Source organism: Pristiophorus japonicus, chromosome 7 (genome assembly GCF_044704955.1).
Source record: "Pristiophorus japonicus isolate sPriJap1 chromosome 7, sPriJap1.hap1, whole genome shotgun sequence".
In the NCBI taxonomy this organism is placed as follows: Eukaryota; Metazoa; Chordata; class Chondrichthyes; family Pristiophoridae; genus Pristiophorus; species Pristiophorus japonicus.
Window position 1 is genome coordinate 191,983,252 of NC_091983.1, and position 19,734 is coordinate 192,002,985.

General features: G+C 44.2%; 1 protein-coding gene across 1 annotated transcript in view; it reads right to left on the bottom strand.

The window, feature by feature from the left end:
• Positions 1–19,734, bottom strand: part of scml4 (Scm polycomb group protein like 4) — a 218,495-nt gene that overhangs the window by 15,801 nt on the left and 182,960 nt on the right. The window contains exon 10 of the mRNA XM_070884244.1: positions 4,735–5,001. Coding sequence (XP_070740345.1) covers positions 4,735–5,001 — 267 coding nt within the window. The remainder of the gene's footprint in view (positions 1–4,734; positions 5,002–19,734) is intronic.

Here is a 19,734-nt window from a genome sequence, read left to right on the forward strand (position 1 = left end):
GGTACAACAAGTAATTAGGAAGGCAAATGGAATGTTGGCCTTTATTGTAAGGGGGATGGAGTATAAAAGCAGGGAAGTCTTGCTAGAGCTGTACAGGGAGTTGGTGAGACCACACCTGGAATACTGTGTACAGTTTTGGTCTCCTTATTTAAGGAGGGATATACTTTCATTGGAGGCAATTCAGAGAAGGTTCACTCGGTTGATTCCTGAGATGAAGGGGTTGTCTTATGAAGAAAGGTTGAGCAGGTTGGGCCTGTACTCATTGGAGTTTAGAAGAATGAGAGGTGATCTTATTGAAACGTATAATATTCTGAGGGGGCTTGACAGGGTAGATGCAGAGAGGATGTTTCCCTTTGTGGGGGAATCTAGAACTAGGGGGCATAGTTTCAGAATAAGGGGTTGCACATTTAAAACGGAGATGGGAAGGAATTTCTTCTCTCAGAGGGTCATGAATCTTTGGAATTCTCTACCCGAGAGAGTGGTGGCAGCTGGGTCGTTGAATATATTTAAGGTGGAGATACGCAGATTTTTGAACGATAGTGGAGTTGAGGGTTTTGGGGAGCAGCAGAAAGTGGAGTTGAGGTCAAGATCAGATCGGCCATGATCTTATTGAATAGCGGAGCAGGGTCGAGGGGCCAAATAGCCTACTCCTGCTCCTATTTCTTATGTTGTTATGTTTTTTGCCCACTCACTTAGCCTATCTATATCCCTTTGCAGAATCTTTGTGTTTTCTTCACAACTTGCTTTCTCACCCATCTTTGTATCATCAGAAAATTTGGCTACATTACACACGGTCCCTTCATCCAAGTCATGAATATAGATTGTAAATAGTTGGGGCCCCAGCACCGATCCCTGTGGCACCCCGCTAGTTAGTTTGCCAACCTGAAAATGATCCATTTATCCCGACGCTCTGTTTTCTGTTAGTTAGCCAATCCTCTATCCACGCAGATACACTGCTTTGGGTACTGTTGAGGGGGATGACTCATCAGGGGAGGGCAGCAGCAGCCAAGTTCATGGCACCGTGGCTGGCTCTGTTGTACAGGAGGGCAGAAAAAAGAGTGGGAGAGCGATAGTGATAGGGGATTCAATTGTAAGGGGAATAGATAGGCGTTTCTGCGGCCGCAACCGAGACTCCAGGATGGTATGTTGCCTCCCTGGTGCAAGGGTCAAGGATGTCTCAGAGCGAGTGCAGGACATTCTAAAAAGGGAGGGAGATCAGCCAGTTGTTGTGGTGCACATTGGTACCAATGACATAGGTTAAAAAAAGGGATGAGGTCCTACGAAACGAATTTAAGGAGCTAAATTAAAAAGTAGGACCTCAAAAGTAGTAATCTCGGGATTGCTACCAGTGCCACGTGATAGTCAGAGTAGGAATTGCAGGATAGCGCAGGTGAATATGTGGCTTGAGCAGTGGTGCAGCAGGGAGGGATTCAAATTCCTGGGGCATTGGAACCGGTTCTGGGGGAGGTGGGACCAGTACAAACCGGACGGTCTGCACCTGGGCAGGACCGGAACCAATGTCCTAGGGGGAGTGTTTGCTAGTGCTGTTGGGGAGGAGTTAAACTAATATGGCAGGGGGATGGGAACCAATGCAGGGAGACAGAAGGAAACAGAAAGGAGGCAAAAGAAAAAGACAGAAAGGAGATGAGGAAAAGTGGAGGGCAGAGAAACCCAAGGCAAAGAACAAAAAGGGCCACTGTACAGCAAAATTCTAAAAGGACAAAGGATGTTAAAAAAACAAGCCTGAAGGCTTTGTGTCTTAATGCGAGCAGTATCCGCAATAAGGTGGATGAATTAACTGTGCAAATAGATGTTAACAAATATGATGTGATTGGGATTACGGAGACATGGCTCCAGGATGATCAGGGCTGGGAACTCAACATCCAGGGGTATTCAACATTCAGGAAAGATAGAATAAAAGGAAAAGGAGGTGGGGTAGCATTGCTGGTTAAGGAGGAAATTAAGGCAATAGTTCGGAAGGACATTAGCTTGGATGATGTGGAATCTATATGGGTAGAGCTGCAGAACACCAAAGGGCAAAAAACGTTAGTGGGAGTTGTGTACAGACCTCCAAACAGTAGTAGTGATGCTGGGGAGGGCATCAAACATGAAATTAGGGGTGCGTGAAATAAAGGTGCAGCAGTTATAATGGGTGACTTTAATATGCACATAGATTGGGCTAACCAAACTGGAAGCAATACGGTGGAGGAGGATTTCCTGGAGTGCAGAAGGGATGGTTTTTTAGACCAATATGTCGAGGAACCAACTAGGGGGGAGGCCATCTTAGACTGGGTGTTGTGTAATGAGAGAGGATTAATTAGCAATCTCGTTATGCGAGGCCCCTTGGAGAAGAGTAACCATAATATGGTGGAATTCTGCATTAGGATGGAGAATGAAACAGTTAATTCAGAGACCATGGTCCAGAACTTAAAGAAGGGTAACTTTGAAGGTATGAGGCGTGAATTGGCTAGGATAGATTGGCGAATGATACTGAAGGGGTTGACTGTGGATGGGCAATGGCAGACATTTAGAGACCGCATGGATGAACTACAACAATTGTACATTCCTGTCTGGCGTAAAAATAAAAAAGGGAAGGTGGCTCAACCATGGCTATCAAGGGAAATCAGGGATAGTATTAAAGCCAAGGAAGTGGCATACAAATTGGCCAGAAATAGCAGCGAACCCGGAGACTGGGAGAAATTTAGAACTCAGCAGAGGAGGACAAAGGGTTTGATTAGGGCAGGGAAAATGGAGTACGAGAAGAAGCTTGCAGGGAACATTAAGACGGATTGCAAAAGTTTCTATAGATATGTAAAGAGAAAAAGGTTAGTAAAGACAAACGTAGGTCCCCTGCAGTCAGAATCCGGGGAAGTCATAACGAGGAACAAAGAAATGGCGGACCAATTGAACAAGTACTTTGGTTCGGTATTCACTAAGGAGGACACAAACAACCTTCCGGATATAAAAGGGGGCGGAGGGTCTAGTAAGGAGGAGGAACTGAGGGAAATCCTTATTAGTCGGGAAATTGTGTTGGGGAAATTGATGGGAATGAAGGCCGATAAATCCCCAGGGCCTGATAGACTGCATCCCAGAGTACTTAAGGAGGTGGCCTTGGAAATAGCGGATGCATTGACAGTCATTTTCCAACATTCCATTGACTCTGGATCAGTTCCTATGGAGTGGAGGGTAGCCAATGTAACCCCACTTTTTAAAAAAGGAGGGAGAGAGATAACAGGGAATTATAGACCGGTCAGCCTGACATCGGTAGTGGGTAAAATGATGGAAACAATTATTAAGGATGTCATAGCAGTGCATTTGGAAAGAGGTGATATGATAGGTCCAAGTCAGCATGGATTTCTGAAAGGGAAATCATGCTTGACAAATCTTCTGGAATTTTTTGAGGATGTTTCCAGTAGAGTGGACAAGGGAGAACCAGTTGATGTGGTATATTTGGACTTTCAGAAAGCTTTCAACAAGGTCCCACACAAGAGATTCATGTGCAAAGTTAAAGCACATGGGATTGGGGGTAGTGTGCTGACATGGATTGAGAACTGGTTGTCAGACAGGAAGCAAAGAGTAGGAGTAAATGGGGACTTTTCAGAATGGCAGGCAGTGACTAGTGGGGTACCGCAAGGTTTTGTGCTGGGGCCCCAGCTGTTTACACTGTACATTAATGATTTAGACGAGGGGATTAAATGTAGTATCTCCAAATTTGCGGATGACACTAAGTTGGGTGGCAGTGTGAGCTGCGAGGAGGATGCTATGAGGCTGCAGAGCGACTTGGATAGGTTACGTGAGTGGGCAAATGCATGGCAGATGAAGTATAATGTGGATAAATGTGAGGTTATCCACTTTGGTGGTAAAAACAGAGAGACAGACTATTATCTGAATGGTGACAGATTAGGAAAAGGGGAGGTGCAAAGAGACCTGGGTGTCATGGTACATCAGTCATTGAAGGTTGGCATGCAGGTGCAGCAGGCGGTTAAGAAAGCAAATGGCATGTTGGCCTTCATAGCGAGGGGATTTGAGTACAGGGGCAGGGAGGTGTTGCTACAGTTGTACAGGGCCTTGGTGAGGCCACACCTGGAGTATTGTGTACAGTTTTGGTCTCCTAACCTGAGGAAGGACATTCTTGCTATTGAGGGAGTGCAGCGAAGGTTCACCAGACTGATTCCCGGGATGGCGGGACTGACCTATCAAGAAAGACTGGATCAACTGGGCTTGTATTCACTGGAGTTCAGAAGAATGAGAGGGGACCTCATAGAAACGTTTAAAATTCTGACGGGGTTAGACAGATTAGATGCAGGAAGAATGTTCCCAATGTTGGGGAAGTCCAGACCCAGGGGACACAGTCTAAGGATAAGGGGTAAGCCATTTAGGACCGAGATGAGGAGGAATTTCTTCATCCAGAGAGTGGTGAACCTGTGGAATTCTCTACCACAGAAAGTTGTTGAGGCCAATTCACTAAATATATTCAAAAAGGAGTTAGGTGAAGTCCTTACTACTAGGGGGATCAAGGGGTATGGTGAGAAAGCAGGAATGGGGTACTGAAGTGCATGTTCAGCCATGAACTCATTGAATGGCGGTGCAGGCTAGAAGGGCCGAATAGCCTACTCCTGCACCTATTTTCTATGTTTCTATGTTTCTATGTTCTAATTATATTCCGATGTCACACTTCTAACAACAAAAGTTAAATATGTATCTAAAAAATGCAGCGGCTAGCGTAAAATGTACCTGCGTTACCGCTTCCTTTCCCTTCATAAAAGCTTCCCACTCCACCCGGGCTGGATGAGAGCCGCCGCAAGCCTGCTGAGGGGGGCCCGCTGGAAGACTGGTAGGACGTGCGATAGTTGTAGGTGGTTGTCCCTGAGCTTCTGTACTCTCCAGAGTTACGCCTTGATGGACTAGGGGGGTTCATTGAGTGCAGAGGAGAATCCATCGAATCCACACCATATCTGTTTTCTACAGCTCCAATGAGGTCATCTTCTGGTATCACAGTTTCTGCAGTGGAAATCATTATAGAAAGGATGTCATACCATAGGCTTATATTTATACGTACGTTTTTATTTCGATATTCTGTGACATTGTATAAGAATCATAGAATAAAACCTGTGGTGCAGCTCTGCCAGCAGCGGTAAGTATGAAGACCTGCAAAAAAGGTAAGTTGGTAAGGGTTTTGTGAGTGGTTTTTTTTTGTTGCAATTTTTTTGTTGCTTTTCCGCCCTCAAGGCCTCGCTTGCAGCGCTACCAGCCCCGGACTAAAGTTGCCAAAATTCACAGTTTGCGCCGTGAATCCGCGTGCAACGCCGATTTTTACTGCTGCGCAAATTAAAGGTCGAAAAGCGGGCCTAAAAACGGTAGCGAAGCGAAAATGGTAATTTTGGCGCAAAACTACCGTTTTCAACCGAAATTCCAGCCCTGACTCTTCAATAATTAAATATGAACTTTAAAGAAATTGAATTCATACCACAGACTAAGTCTACTTTGATTTCTCCATCGTTTCAACCAGTATGTCCTGGTCTTGTACTGCTGCATTGGGCAATGGGAAGTTCCAAAATGTTACATAAATTCTGGCATACACGAGCCAGAAATTTATGTCGTGAAAAGTAAACTAGGAAGACCCCTGTAAATGTCCAAAGTTATTGCAGAACATGTAGCCACCAACCACATGTCACGTCCCCACATAAAATGTTCAGGAGTGATTTCTACGTCTATGACAGCAATCTGGTTAAAAAAAAAATGGTAAGTTATAAAGCTTCTCTGCTGGGATCATCTACATAAGAGTGGATGCATTGGTGATCATTTTCCAACAGTCTATCGACTCTAGATCAGTTCCTATGGACTGGAGGGTAGCTAATGTAACACCACTTTTTAAAAAAGGAGGGAGAGAGAGAAAACGGGTAATTATAGACCGGTTAGCCTGACATCAGTAGTGGGGAAAATGTTGGAATCAATTATTAAGGATGAAATAGCAGCCCATTTGGAAAGCAGTGACAGGATCGGTCCAAGTCAGCATGGATTTATGAAAGGGAAATCATGCTTGACAAATCTTCTGGAATTTTTTGAGGATGTAACTAGCAGAGTGGACAAGGGAGAACCAGTGGATGTGGTGTATTTGGACTTTCAGAAGGTTTTTGACAATGTCCCGCACAAGAGATTGTTCTGCAAAGTCAAAGCACATGGTATTGGGGCTAATATATTGACGTGGATAGGGAACTGGTTGGCAGACAGGAAGCAGAGAGTCGGGATAAACAGGTCCTTTTCAGAATGGCAGGCAGTGACGAGTGGAGTGCCGCAGGGCTCAGTGCTGGGACCCCAGCTCTTTACAATATACATTAACGATTTGGATGAAGGAATAGAGTGTAATATCTCCAAGTTTGCAGATGACACTAAACTGGGTGGCGGTGTGAGCTGTGAGGAGGATGCTAAGAGGTTGCAGGGTGACTTGGACAGGTTAGTGGGCAAATGCAAGGCAGATGCAGTATAATGTGGATAAATGTGAGGTTATCCATTTTGGGGGCAAAAACACGAAGGTAGAATATTATCTGAATGGCGGCAGACTAGGAAAAGGGGAGATGCAACGAGACCTGGGTGTCATGGTTCATCAGTCACTGAAAGTGGGCACGCAGGTACAGCAGGCGGTAAAGAAGGCAAATGGTATGTTGGCCTTCATAGCTAGGGGATTTGAATATAGAAGAAGGGAGGTCTTACTGCAGTTGTACAGGGCCTTGGTGAGGCCTCACCTGGAAAATTGTGTTCAGTTTTGGTCTCCTAGTCTGAGGAAGGACGTTCTTGCTATTGAGGGAGTGCAGTGAAGGTTCAACAGACTGATTCCAGGGATGGCTGGGCTGTCATATGAGGAGAGACTGGATCAACTGGACCTTTATCCACTGGAGTTTAGAAGGATGAGAGGGGATCTCAAAGAAACATATAAGATTCTGACGGGACTGGACAGATTAGATGCGGGAAGAATGCTCCCGATATTGAAGAAGTCCAGAACCAGGGGACATAGTCTTAGGATAAGGGGTAGGCCATTTAGGACTGAGATGAGGAGAAACTTCTTCACTCAGAGAGTTGTTAATCTGTGGAATTCCCTGCCGCAGAGAGTTGTTGATGCCAGTTCACTGGATATATTCAAGAGGGTGTTAGATATGGCTCTTACGGTGAAGGGGATCAAGGGGTATGGAGAGAAAGCAGGAAAGGGGTACTGAAGGAATGATCAGCCATGATCTTAGGGCCGAATGGCCTACTCCTGCACCTATTTTTCTATGTTTCTATGTTATAGTATGGAAAAAAGCCATTTGACCAGTTGAGCCTGTGCTGGCTCTCAGCTAATCCCATTCCCCTGCCCTTTCCCCGTAGCCCTATGATTTGTTTTCCTTGAGATTCTTATCCAACTCCCTTTGGAAAGATAAAATTGAGTCTGCCTCTACCACCCTTTCAGGCAGTGCATTCCAGATCTTAACCACTCGCTGCATGAAAAGGTTTTTTCTTACGTTGCCTTCGGTTCTTTTGCCAATCACCTTAAATCTGTGTCTTCTGGTTCTCGACCTTTCTGCCAATGGGAACAGTTTCTCTCTTACTACTCTGTTCAGACCCCTCATGATTTTGAACACCTCCATCAAATCTCCTCCCAATCTTCACTGTTCCAAGTAGAACAACCCCAGCTTTTCCAGTCTATTCACTGAACTGAAGTCCCTCATTCCTGGAATCATTCTTGTACACCTTTTCTGTACCTTCTCGAGCCTCCACATCCTTCCTACAGTATTCATGTTGGGGCCAAACCAGTGTTTTATACAGATTCATCATAATTTGCACACTTTTGTACTTTGTACCTCTATTTATCCACTAAGCCTTTTTAACCGCTTTCTCAAACTGCCCTGCCACCTTCAACAATTTATGCACACATACCCTCAGGGCTCTCTATTCGTGCACCCCCTTTAGGATTGTACCATTTAGTTCATATGTCCTCTTGTCATTCCTTCTACCAAAATGCATCACTTCACATTTTTCTGTGTTAAATTTAATCTGCCACCCGAAATGGGGTGCATCTTCTGTTTTTTAAAGTTTTTCTCTGTTGCAACCCATGTGACGGAGACGGCCTCGATATTCGTCACTTTGAGGTTTTTTTTATAGCTCGGGGTGGAAGTCGTGGCGGCTGAGGGGCAAAATGGCCATGCAGCAGGCCTGCTGCCCCGACCAGTCATCAGCATTGCGATGCTGCGTCACAACATCGCTCCCCTTCAGTTAAAGGGACAAACCGCTGCGAGCTCTACATACTTTTAAGTTAGGTCCACCGGGCCACCAGTGTGGGTTTCGGCCAGGCCAGCGGCTTGCCACCCAAGAAGGGGTGCTAGGCTGCCTGTTGGCGGCCCAGATGAACCTCGGACTGACTTGGCTGTTGGCTGACAAAAGAAAATAACATGGCAGCTGCAGCAGTGCACCCTCCCCATTAAGGGTAGCCGGGCCGCCATGCCAGAGAGAGAGTACCGACAGCGGGGCAATACCGGGAAAGGGGCCATTTCCCCAGGGGCAATTTCTCGAGAGGGTTCTCGCCAGTCAGTAAGGGGTTAACGCATGCACTCTGCAGTGGGAAAATGGGCGGAGTGGTCCCGGGCACTGCTCCAAAGCTCACCAAGGGCAATTTACAAAATGCAGGGAGTCGCCAGCCATTTCCCATCGCTCCATGGCCGACGCTTTCAGGCAGCCAGAGGCCTCATCGGGGGTGGGGGGGACAATTTTGGCCCCATGTCTTCCTGAAGTCGATCACTCTCCTCATCACTGTTCACTATACTTCCAAGTTTTGTGTCATTTGTAAGTTTTGAAATTGTGCCCTGTATGCTCACATCCAAGTCATTAATATATATCAGGAAAAGCAGTGGTGCTAGAACTGACCCCTGGGGAATACCACTGTATACCTTCCTCCAGTCCGAAAAACAACCGTTCACCACTACTCTCTGTTTCCTGTCACTTAGCCAATTTCATATCCAGGCTGCCACTGCCCCTTTTATTCCATGGGCTTCAATTTTACTTGCAAGCCTATTATGTGGCACTTTGTCGAACGCCTTTTGGAAATCCATGTACACCACGTCAACCACATTACTCTGATCAATCCTCTCTGTTACCTCATCAAAAAACTCGATCAAGTTGGTTGAACACAATTTGCCTTTAACAAATCTGTGCTGGCTTTCCTTGATTAATCCACCTCTATCCAAGTGACTGTTAATTTTGTCCCCAATTACTGTTTCTCAAAGCTTCCCCACTACTGAGGTTAAACTGACTGGCCTGTAGTTACTGGGTTTATCTTTACACCCTTTTTTGAACAATGGTGTGACATTTGCAATTCTCCAGACCTCCCTCGTATCTATAGAGGATTGGAATATTATAGCCAGCACCTCCGCGATTTCCGCCCTCAATTCCCTCAGCATCCTAGGATGCATCACATCTGCTCCAGGTGATTTATCTACTTTAAGTACAGCCAACCTTTCTCAGAACTCTTCTTTATCAATTTTTATCCTATCAAGTGTCTCCACCTCTTCCTCCTTCACTACAAGGACATAGCCTTTTTCAAATACTGATCCTGTTCCTGTTATTATGGATTCTGCTTCCATCGCTGTTTTTGGTAGGGAACTATATGTCCTAATAGCCCACCATGTAAAAAATATCTTCTAATTTATCCATTTGTTTTTTGATGATGATCTTAAAGTATGTCCTCTCGGTGCTGAGTCACTTCCTTGGAGAAATAGTTTCTCTCAAATTACCCTATCAAAACCTCTCAGAATTTTGTTTGAACACTTCTATTAGATCTCCACTCAACCTGGTTTATTCTAGTTCTAATTCTAATTCTCCAGTCTCAGGTCCTTGGTATCATCTTCTGAATTCTCCCCACAGCTTTGACATCCTTCCGAAAGTAAGGTGCCCAAAACAGGATACATTATTCTAACTGCAGCATAACCAATTATTTGCACAATATGTCCATCCATTTAATCTAATAAAACAGCAAACGTACACATGTTGCACTCATCACACTCTGGGTTTCATACTTTGTTACAAAGAGGGAACTTGTTTTAGTGCTGGATACTTCTAACCTGAAGCCAATCTCCACAATCCCATCACCAAACAACTAAATTCTTATTGGCCTGAAGCTGTAGTATAGATACAAAACAATCTTGGGGAAAAAAGTCAGTCATTTAATGCTGGTTGCTACTGGCCTGGACCCCAACAAAACATTAACTAAATTCTGATTGACCTGAAACTCTAATCAACAGTTGTGGTGGTTGGAGGCCAATCATCTCAGCCCCAGGACATCGCTGCAGGAGTTTCTCAGAGCAGTGTCCGAGCCCAACCATCTTCAGCTGCTTCATCAATGATCTTCCCTCCATCATAAGATCAGAAGTGGGGATGTTCGCGATGATTGCACAGCAATTTTGACACCTGGTCATTAGAGCAGCTCAATACTATCCAGGACAAAGCAGCTTGCTTGATTGGCACCCCATCCACCACCTTAAACATTCACTCCCTGCACCACCGGTGAACCGTGCCTGCAGTGCATATCAACTAAAGGATGCACTGCAGCAACTCGCCAAGGCTTCTTCGACAGCACCTTCCAAAGCCGCCACCTCTAGCACCTAGTTTGATGAGCATAGTTGTTCATACATACACATAAATGGAGCAATCTCATCCTCAAAGATAAATAATATCCAATTTGAAACAGAGGCAGTAAATCAGAAAATTTGCAAGTCATTAAATAATTCCAAATACCATCAGCTGTAATGACCAATCAGCACTCATATCTATCAGGGATTTACCATGGTGACTGAAATAAAAATGACAAGAGTTTAACTGTTACAAATTGTTTTGCCTGCATTAGACATCGGCTTTGTATATCAAGAATGATGTTTCACTCCCTCGCCCAGCTAATTTAAAATGAACAATGTTCTAAAATAGTGGGTTTGTTAAAAATGATTAAATAGAAAGCAAACACATGCCCTTAACTACATAAAATACAGGCAAAATAAAAGATCTATTCTCAAGGCTTGCAATGTCTGTTGTGCACCAAGCCACAGAAGAAGCATAACAAATACACAGTGTTCCTATAAACCGCCAGTGTTTAAAAACTGTTAGGGAAGTTGACAGTGTTTGCTGAGCCACTGCCACCTCAAGAGCAATGACATGTTGGGCTTGTGTTAAAGAGCATCAGATGTTGATCAGGATCACCGGACACCTGTTACAAAGGAAGTGGCTGGCATCTCTGCAGTCAGCACAGCGCCCTCTGCAGACTCCTGCTGGCTCAGCCAGTGATGAAAGCACTGCCACAGATAAGGGCCGGATTTTCAGCTTTCGGGGTTTTTTGACGAAAATGGTAGCGATACATGAAAATTACCGTTTTCGCTGCACTACCGTTTTTCGGCCGAACTTTTGGCCTTTGGGGTCTGCCGGTAAGGGAGGTGTTCCACGATTATTCGTGGCACAAAACATGAGTTTGGGCAACTTTCGTCCAGGATCGTTTGCGCTGCGAGAGAGGCCTTGGGAGGGGGGAAAAAAACATTGCAAAAACATTACCAACATCCTTAACTAATTAATTGCTGCAAAAAATTTAAAAATAAAAACTTTAACTTACCTTTTTTGCAGGTTTTCTGACTTACCCCTGCTGGTAGGCGGTATTCTGGGCGCGGTGTACGGGTCAGGACAGTGCCGAAACTCAATCACAAATGCAATTCGAGTCATTGCACGTCAGCGCACCTCTCGACAGTGGTACTCGGAAGCGCCGCCGCAAACAGATACCCGAGGATCCCGCCCGGGCTTTGTGACCGGGTTTGTGCCGCGGAGGGTCAAATCGCGGTGGAAAGCCGGTCACAAACCTCTCGAAAATCCACCCTAAAAATGTAAAGTGGTAATCACTGGGTTTCAATATATGTAATTAGTTATGCAAAGCAATTTAAGGTATTTTGATATGATTGCAGATATCTTTTTATTTTTTATTATTAAAGTTGCCTTTCTGCAGATGAAAATTGATCTTTTGATCAGTGTACAGTATATGATTCAATCTCTGCTTTGCCATGTGTAAAGTGCTGTATTTATAGAATCATAGACTGTTACAGTACAAAAACAGGCCTTTCAGCCCAGATTCCTTAATTGGGTGTCGTCAGCAAACCTCAACCCTTCTTTGGCCTGATGTCCATTTTTACCCTTTACACTTCTGTGATGCGCTTTAGAATGTTTTTACTATGTTTAAGGTGTTATATAAATGTAAGTTATAAATGTTGTTGTTTCCTTTTTTATGGCTTTGTGTACTTATTCTGTCACCTTTAGTGACCTGTGTTTTTGCTTCTCTACTCCATTTGAAATCTTACAATTTAAGGTGCACTTCCTTCCCTTATTCTTACTTCCACAATATATTACTTCACACTTTTCTACATTGAACTGTATCTGCCAGCTATTAGCCCATCCCACTAGCCTATGTCCTCCTTCAGTCTTTCACATTCTTTGCTACAATTTGCCATATTCCTCCATTGGATGCCATCAGCAAACCTCAATATTGTTCCCTCAAATCCCAAGTCCAAATAACTCACATATGCAGTAAATAAGAACAACCGAGGTGGGCCCCATTTGTGCTGGCCAGGAAGCCAACCCAGTGATGAGGGACCTCAGTTATGTGGAGAGACTGGAGAAGTTGGGATTGTTCTCCTTAGAGCAGAGAAAGTTAAGTGGAGATTTAATAAAAATGTTATATATTATGAGGGATTTTGATAGAGCAGATAGGGAGAAACAGTTTCCACTGGCAGGCAGGTCGGTAACTAGAGGACACAAATTTAAGGTAATTGGCAAAGAACCAAAGAGGAGAGGAGGAGAAATTATTTTACGCAGCGAGTTATTATGATCTGAAATGCATTTCCTGAAAGGGTGGAAGCAGATTCAATAGTAACTTTCAAAAGGGAATTGGATATCTACTTGAAGGGGTGAAACATTGTAGGACTATGGGGAAAGAGCAGGGGAGAGGGACTAATTGGATGGCACTTTTAAAGAGCCGGCACAGGCACAATGGTCTGAAAGGCCTCCTTCTGTGCTGTAAGATTCGATGATCTCCTTTCACCCAGCAAATCCCAGGTCAGATAATGAGGAACTTCCCAGGCTGGGGTGGCCCTCCCCTGGAGGCACCCCCTCTAAAACAGGGAACCGTTTTTGAGGCAGATGCATGTTCTCAGCCAGACCAGATCCCATGGAGAGGAGCAGGGCAGGTTGGGACTTGGTGTACTTGGGCTCCAGGCTGAGTGATGGCAGGGGGATGGGAATTTATGCAGGGAGACAGAGGGAAGTAAAATGGGGGCAGAAGCAAAAGATAGAAAGAAGCAAAGTAAAAGCGGAGGGCAGAGAAACCCAAGGCAAAAATTAAAAAGGGCCACATTACAGCAAAAGTCTAAAGGGACAAAGTGTGTTAAAAAGACAAGCCTGAAGGCTCTGTGCCTCAATGCGAGGAGTATTCGCAATAAGGTGGACGAATTAACTGCGCAGGCAGCTATTAACGAATATGATATAATTGGGATTACGGAGACATGGCTCCAGGGTGACCAAGGCTGGGAACTCAACATCCAGGGGTATTCAAAATTCCGGAAGGATAGACAGAAAGGAAAAGGAGGTGGGGTAGCATTGCTGATTAGAGAAGAAATTAACGCAATAGTAAGGAAGAACATTAGCTTGGATGATGTGGAATCTGTATGGGCAGAGCTGCAGAATACCAAAGGGCAGAAAACGCTAGTGGGAGTTGTGTACCGACCACCAAACAGTAGTAGTAAGATTGGGGACAGCATCAAACAAGAAATTAGGGATGCGTGCAATAAAGGTACAGCAGTTATCATGGGCGCCTTTAATCTACATATAGATTGGGCTAACCAAACTGGTAGCAGTACGGTGGAGGAGGATTTCCTGGAGTGTAGGAGGATGCTTTTCCAGACCAATATGTCGAGGAACCAACTAGAGGACTGGCCATTCTGGTGATGTGTAATGAGAAAGGACTAATTAGCAATCTTGTTGTGAGAGGCCCCTTGGGGAAGAGTGACCATAATATGGTAGAATTCTTTATTAAGATGGAGAGTGACACAGTTAATTCAGAGACTAGGGTCCTGAAATTAAGGACAGGTAACTTCAATGCTATGAGAAGTGAATTTCTTCTCCCAGAGGGTTGTGAATCTGTGGACTTCTCTGCCCAAGGAAGCAGTTGAGGCTAGCTCATTGAATGTATTCAAGTCACAGATAGATAGATTTTTAACCAATAAGGGAATTAAGGGTTACGGGGAGCGGGCGGGTAAGTGGAGCTGAGTCCACGGCCAGATCAGCCATGATCTTATTGAATGGCGGAGCAGGCTCGAGGGGCTAGATGGCCTACTCCTGTTCCTAATTCTTATGTTCTTATGTTCTTATGAATTGGCTAGAATAGACTGGCGAATGATACTTAAAGGATTGACAGTGGATAGGCAATGGCAAATATTTAAAGAGCACATGGATGAACTTCAACAACTGTACATCCCTGTCTGGAGTAAAAATAAAACGGGGAAGGTGGCTCAACCGTGGTTAACAAGGGAAATTAGGAATCGTGTTAAATCCAAGGAAGAGGCATATAAATTGGCCAGAAAAAGCAGCAAACTTGAGGACTGGGAGAAATTTAGAATTCAGCAGAGGAGGACAAAGTGTTTAATTAGGAGGGGGAAAATAGAGTATGAGAGGAAGCTTGCTGGGAACATAAAAGTGACTGCAAAAGCTTCTATAGATATGTGAAGAGAAAAAGATTAGTGAAGACAAGTACCTTGCAGTCAGAATCAGGTGAATTTATAATGGGGAACAAAGAAATGGCAGACCAAATTGAACAAATACTTTGGTTCTGTCTTCACGAAGGAAGACACAAATAACGTTCTGGAAATACTAGGGGACCAAGGGTCCAGCGAGAAGGAGGAACTGAAGGAAATCCTTATTAGTCAGGAAATTTTTTCAGGAAATTGATGGGATTGAAGGTCGATAAATCCCCAGGGCCTGATAGTCTGCATCCCAGAGTACTTAAGGAAGTGGCCCTAGAAATAGTGGATGCATTGGTGGTCATTTTCCAACAGTTTATCAACTCTGGATCAGTTCCTATGGACTGGAGGGTAGCTAATGTAACACCACTTTTTAAAAAGGGAGGGAGAGAAAACGGGGAATTATAGACCGGTTAGCCTGACATCAGTAGTGGGGAAAATGTTGGAATCAATTATTAAAGATGAAACAGCAGCGCATTTGGAAAGCAGTGACAGGATCGGTCCAAGTCAGCAGGGATTTATGAAAGGGAAATCATGCTTGACAAATCTTCCAGAATTTTTTGAGGATGTAACTGGTAGAGTGGACAAGGGAGAACCAGTGGATGTGGTGTCTTTGGACTTTCGAAAGGCTTTTGACAAGGTCCCACACAAGAGATTGGTGTGCAAAATTAAGGCACATGGTATTGGGAGTAGTGCATTGATGTGGATAGAGAACTGGTTGGCAGACAGGAATCAGAGAGTGGGGATAAACGGATCCTTTTCAGAATGGCAGGCAGTGACTAGTGGTGTGCCGCAGGGCTCAGTGCTGGGACCACAGCTATTTACAATATACATCAATGATTTAGATGAAGGAATTGAGAGTAATATCTCCAAGTTTGCAAATGACACTACGCTGGGTGGCTGTGTGAGCTGAGAGGAGGATGCTAAGAGGTTGCAGGGTGACTTGGACAGGTTAAGTGAGTGGGCAAATGCATGGCAGATGCAGTATAATCTGGATAAATGTGAGGTTATCGATTTTGGGGGCAAAAACACGAAGGCAGAATATTATCTGAATGGCGGCAGATTAGGAAAAGGGGAGGTGCAACGAGTCCTGGGTGCCATGGTACATCAGTCATTGAAGGTTGGCATGCAGGTGCAGCAGGCGGTGAAAAAGGCAAATGGCATGTTGGCCTTCATAGCTAGGGGATTTCAATATAGGAGGAGGGAGGTCTTACTGTAGCTGTACAAGGCCTTGGTGAGGCCTCACCTGGAATATTGTGTTCAGTTTTGGTCTCCTAATCTGAGGAAGGATGTTCTTGCTATTGAGGGAGTGCAGCGAAGTTTCACCAGACTGATTCCCGGGATGGCAGGACTGACATATGAGGAGAGACTGGATCAACTGGACCTGTATTCACTGGAGTTTAGAAGAAGGAGATCTCATAGAAACATATAAAATTCTGACGGGACTGGTCTGGTTAGATGCAGGAAAAATGTTCCCGATGTTGGGGGAATCCAGAACCAGGGGACACAGTCTGAGGATAAGGGGTAAGCCATTTAGGACCAAGATGAGGAGAAACTTCTTCACTCAGAGAGTTGTTAACCTGTGGAATTCGCTTCCGCAGAGAGTTGTTGATGCCAGTTCGTTAGATATATTCAAGAGGGAGTTAGATATGGCCCTTACAGCTAAGGGGATCAAGGGGTATGGAGAGGAAGCAGGAAAGGGGTACTGAGGTGAATGATCAGCCATGATCGTATTAAATGGTGGTACATTCGAAGGGCCGAATGGCCTACTCCTGCACCTATTTTCTATGTTTCCACCAGACACCCTCCCAACTTACAGTGGGAGTGTGCCGGGGGGTCTATGAGATTTTGGGGTCACATTGTTTTACTGAAATAAAATTGTTTCACTTTAGCCACAAGCAACTCTATTTCCAGGACTGAAAAGATTTTTCACTTTGACACAATGAGCACACAGGCTGCAGCATTTTTCAGAATTGTTTCTTCAGATGCAACAGATGTGCTTATTTTTTTAAATTTAATTAATGTTGTTTTTGAAACTTATTTTGGGGAATTTTTGAATTGTAACGTAATAGTTACAATATGGAAACAAAATACCCAACTAAAGAAAAATGGAATGAATAAAAAAGTTCAACTTCACTCCATATGTAACATAATACCAAACTAAAGCACAAGTTCATAACAGTCAAGCGCCTAAGGCAAGATTAGGCGATCTTTAGTAAACTGGAAAGATGATATAAACTAAGATAGTAAGTATTGTTGTGAAAGCCTCAAGGACTAAGAGGAAATCAGGGGACACTTACTTGAGCCCGATAATACGAGTGGCGATTATTTTATTTTCTCTCACTCTCTTCCCCCGCACCCCCCTCCCCACTCCTCAAAGTATTCCTGCAGCACATGTTATTCTCTGATTGAGCACAGATTAACAGCATGTTCTCAGGCCTGTGCTAACGTGCCATATGGGTCCAATTGATTCAGCCACCCATCTTATTGTCCCAATGGTGGCTCCTGCTCTCCACTCTATGCCTTCCCTAAGGACATGACCGGTGTTTAGGAATTTGTATTTTTATACCGCCTTTAGCATAGTAAAACATCCCAAGACATTTCACAGGAGTGAATATCAAACAAAATTTGACACCGAGCCATATAAGGAGCTATTAGGACAGTTGACCAAAAGCGTGGTCAAAGAGATAGGTTTTATGAAGCATCTTAAAGGAAGAGAGAGAGGTAGAGAGGCAGAGAGCTTTTTTAGGGTGGGAATTCCAGAGCCTATGGTCTTGGCAGCTAAAGGCATGGCCGCCGATGGTGGAGTGAAGAGAATCTGGATGAGCAAGAGGCCAGATTTGGAGGAACACAGAGATCACAAAGGGTTGTAGGGCTGGAGGAGGTTGCAGAGATAAGGAGGGGTGAGGCCATGGAGGGATTTGAGAAAAAGGATGAGAATTTTAAAATTGAGGCATTGCTGGACCGGGAGCCAATGTAGATCGGCGAGCACAGGGATGATGGTGAATGGGACTTGGTGCAAGTTAGGATATGGGCAGGAGAGTTTAGGATACGCTCAAGTTTACAGAGGCTGCAAGATGGGAGGCCGGCCAGGAGAGCAGTGGAATAATCGAGTCTAGAGGTCAGTTCAAATCAGTTCAAAGTTAAGCTTACTGCACATGATAACTATATCGATGCTCAGCATGAAGAGGAACCAGGTAGGAAACAGACAAGAATGAATAACTTTAAGAAATTAGATGGGAGACCTTTAAATTGCTTTTATGTAAATGCAAGGAGTGTTAGAAGCAAATTGTTAGAATTGCAAACCTATGCTGTGTTGGAGAATTTAAACATACTGTATTCTGTATTTCTGAGACATGGCTAGATGACAATGATGGCACAGAAATTCACCTAAAGGGCCACAAGGGTTTCAGAAAAGATAGGGTAGGTCAAAGGGGAAGTGGGATTTCTATTTTTATCAGTGAGAATCTAAGAGCTAGAGAGAGACTTGATATTGCCTTATCAGGTACAGCTGAAGCTATCTGGGTTCAAATGGACCAAGCTCACAGGCAGGGATTAATTATCGGTAATTGTTATAGGCCCCCGGGTCAGACACTTGAACATGATGAGTTACTATGAAAACATAGAATCATAGAAGTTTACAGTACATAAGAACATAAGAATTAGGAACAGGAGTAGGCCATCTAGCCCCTCAAGCCTTCTCCGTCATTCAACAAGATCATGGCTGATCTGGCCGTGGACTCAGCTCCACTTACCCACCCGCTCCCCATAACCCTTAATTCCCTTATTGCTTAAAAATCTATCTATCTGTGATTTGAATACATTCAATGAGCTAGCCTCAACCGCTTCCCTGGGCAGAGAATTCCACAGATTCACAACCCTCTGGGAGAAGAAATTCCTTCTCAACTCGGTTTTAAATTAGCTCCTCCGTATTTTGAGGCTGTGCCCCCTAGTTCTAGTCTCCCCGACCAGTGGAAACAACCTCTCTGCCTCTATCTTGTCTATCCCTTTCATTATTTTAAATGTTTCTATAAGATCACCCCTCATCCTTCTGAACTCCAACGAGTTAAGACCCAGTCTACTCAATCTATCATTATAAGGTAACCCCCTCATCTCCAGTATCAGCCTAGTGAATCGTCTCTGTACCCCGTCCAAAGCTAATATATCCTTCCTTAAGTAAGGTGACCAAAACTGCACACAGTACTCCAGGTGCGGCCTCACGGAAGGAGGCCATTTCAGCCCATCATGTCCATGCCGACCAAAAAGAGGCTATCTAGCCTAATCCCACTTTCCAGCTCGAGGTCCGTAGCCCTGCAGGTTACGGCACTTCAGGTGCACATCCAAGTACTTTTTAAGGGCTCCAAATTGGCCAGGAGTTGCTCCATTTTTTTTGGAGCAACTTGATTTTTCTGGAGTATCTTAAAAATCCCTATTTTGCACATTCAATTTGCGCCAGTGTAAGTGAGTTAGTTAAAATTTTTCTTAGTTTAGTTTAGTTTTTCTCAAAAGGGGGCGTTACCAGCCACCTACGCCCGTTTTGGCCATTTAGGCCATTTTGGCCAGCTAATAGTTACTCCAAATATACTTAGGCCAGAATATGTGGCCACTTCAGAAAACCCTTGCGGAGAGTTAAGAAATCAGCGCAGGTAGGTATATCGGAGGCCAGCAGAACTTAATGACTTGACTAAAGAATGTGAATAGGATCAAACAGCTATACAGGACATCATATGACAAACTTCGCAAAGTTAATTTACTATACAACAGAAGCATTTATGGAAGTTTAAACTACAAAAATAAAAGAAGTAAAAGATAGTTGAATTAAATTGCCCTAATCACACAATTAATTTAAACAACTATTTGTTTGCAATGATTATATTGGGCCAAAATTGAACCCATATTATCTAAATAAAGTCTACTTCAATAAATAAGATATTATCTCAGTGTTCCT